The sequence below is a fragment of the Etheostoma spectabile genome, chromosome 13 (genome assembly GCF_008692095.1).
Source record: "Etheostoma spectabile isolate EspeVRDwgs_2016 chromosome 13, UIUC_Espe_1.0, whole genome shotgun sequence".
Classification (NCBI taxonomy): Eukaryota; Metazoa; Chordata; class Actinopteri; order Perciformes; family Percidae; genus Etheostoma; species Etheostoma spectabile.
In genome coordinates this window covers 13022483-13024714 of record NC_045745.1, presented here as the reverse complement: position 1 = coordinate 13024714, position 2232 = coordinate 13022483, and the positions used below count along the sequence as shown (strand labels likewise).

General features: G+C 35.8%; 1 protein-coding gene across 1 annotated transcript in view; it reads left to right on the top strand.

The window, feature by feature from the left end:
• Positions 1-1157: 1157 nt before the first annotated feature.
• The window catches only part of rsf1b.1 (remodeling and spacing factor 1b, tandem duplicate 1), an 18486-nt gene continuing 17411 nt past the window's right edge, over positions 1158-2232 (top strand). Inside the window, exon 1 of the mRNA XM_032534440.1 lies at positions 1158-1326. Within this exon, the coding sequence (XP_032390331.1) occupies positions 1173-1326 (154 nt within the window). The 5' untranslated portion in view covers positions 1158-1172. The remainder of the gene's footprint in view (positions 1327-2232) is intronic.

Genomic DNA, 2232 nt, shown 5'->3' with positions numbered 1-2232 from the left:
ATCCGGCAGACCTCGGCGGACCTCCGCTGCTCCGTGCACTGGCGCCATGGAGGGAAGCCAGCACCGCGTCTAGATAGAACATAATACACGGGGTTATTGTTTTTTTTTTTTTTTACTTTGGCAACATACTTTGTATAATATATTGCAGCGTAAAAAATATTCCTTCATAATTAAGTCTTATTAAGCATTTGAAGTGTTCCATAAGTAGAGAGATAGGCCTAAGCAAAATGTACTCAATTACATAAAATGCTGAAAACTATCCCTATGAGTCTTTATATTTTTAATAATAAACATTATAGGATTAATATTACTGATGCATAAACTGGTAAACATAATTTTAACCCTAAAGTTGGTCAAAGTGGAATTAATGTTACTTGATATGTTTTTGGATAGTTTTATCTATACAAATATTATGTTGAGCATATGTTTAAAAAAAAATTGTATTCATCTATGTACTAAAGTATAAATCTAGTGTACTTAAAAGTACTAATATTAGTAATATTTCTCACTGGAATGTGTAGAAGTACAGTACCTTTTGTATTTGTACCACCACAGAATAGCCTACTAATATAGCCCACGGTAAATATAGGAAATTATTAGGAATAATTGCTATATATTAATGTTACAGTATGCAATATACAAAAGGCATATTGTCATAAAAATATAGATACATACAGAGTATAAATATATGTAAATATAATTGTCAAATATAAATCTAAGCATGCGTACCATCATATCCACCTGTCTATATGTGACATTAACCATCCCATATTTCTTTTTGCACTATTGTCTTACTGTCTACAAACGTTATTTTTTTATATCTATTAATTTGTATACATATGTATATCTGTACATAGTAGTAAAATGTTTATGTTTAACTTATTCAGCTTCCTTGTTTTTAGCTGCATAATTTTATGTATTGAGAGCAACAAAAAAACGGAGTCAAATTCCAAATGCGTTCACATAGGGTGGGCTAACATTTTCATGTGACAAAAAAATAAAATTGATTGAGCTTACTTACTCAGAGAAAGTTTTTCTGTGTGACACAAACGTCCCACAGCTCAAATGTACAGTAGATTTGAAACACGATTTGAAGTCATACGACGCTTTATTTTTTCAACACCGGAAGTACTATATTTTATTCCGGCTGGCTTGACACTGGTGTGGAAAAGATGGCTGCTTCGGCGGCAACGGCGAGTTCTTCCCCCGGTTTGTGTCCAAATTACGCCGTGATTTGCTCTTTCCTGGAGCGGTACGGAGTATTGTTGGATTTACCGGAGCTCACCTTTCCTCAGCTGGAGAGATATCTGCAGGACACATCCTCAGGTATGGCAGTAAAACACCCAGCTTCTAACGGAGGAGGAGAGACTTCAACCATTGCATCAATGATGATGGTACCGTGCTAGCAGGCTAGCAGCTACGTTAGCTGGTTGTGTTATTGTGTGGTTTTCTAACCTTCTTGTTTACTTAAATATAAGTTAACTGCGTCTCAGAGCTGTTATTCGAAGTGGAAAATGTGTCCGTGCATAATGAAACGGTTATTCAGGTGTGAGCCAACCGAATCAGTCGAGGTTTTCTCTCACTTTTTGGCTTTTGAATAGGGCTTAATTTTTCTCCAGGCAGCCTTTATCTGCTACTGTAACGTCAACACTCGTAACACAAAACAGACAGAAATGTGTGGCGGTAATAGTGTTAATGAGGCAGTAAAGCTGGCGATAATTCGTGCAACACATCGAGGATTTTGATAATTATTCGGCAAAGATGTCATCGTCTGTGACGGGCACGCAATTGTGCACTTTATTAACAGTTAAAATATTTTGCCATGTAGTGGTTCGCCCAGCTTCTGTCAAGCAACCCGTAACGGCGAGGAACTCCGTTGGAAACCTTCAAAATAAGTTTTTTTTTTTGGCGCTTACAATTACCAAAATAAGTTTTTACTTGCAGGGAATTTGCCTTGGTGTATACAATAAACACATTAAACAATAAGTATCGCTATAGTTGATAACATAAATACACAAAATATATATTACAGTGAAAAGTATGTAAAAAGACGTACCAAATACAAATATGTACAATATAACTGTTAAAGGGAGGGAAAGAAGGAAGACTACGGTTTAGTGCAGGGTGTACATAAAATAATGGTCAGGGGATGTACCAATTTTTACAGTTTGTATAATATTTGCAATGGTCAGGGATAATAATCCGGGTGTGTTTCAATGTATCGTGTAGTGA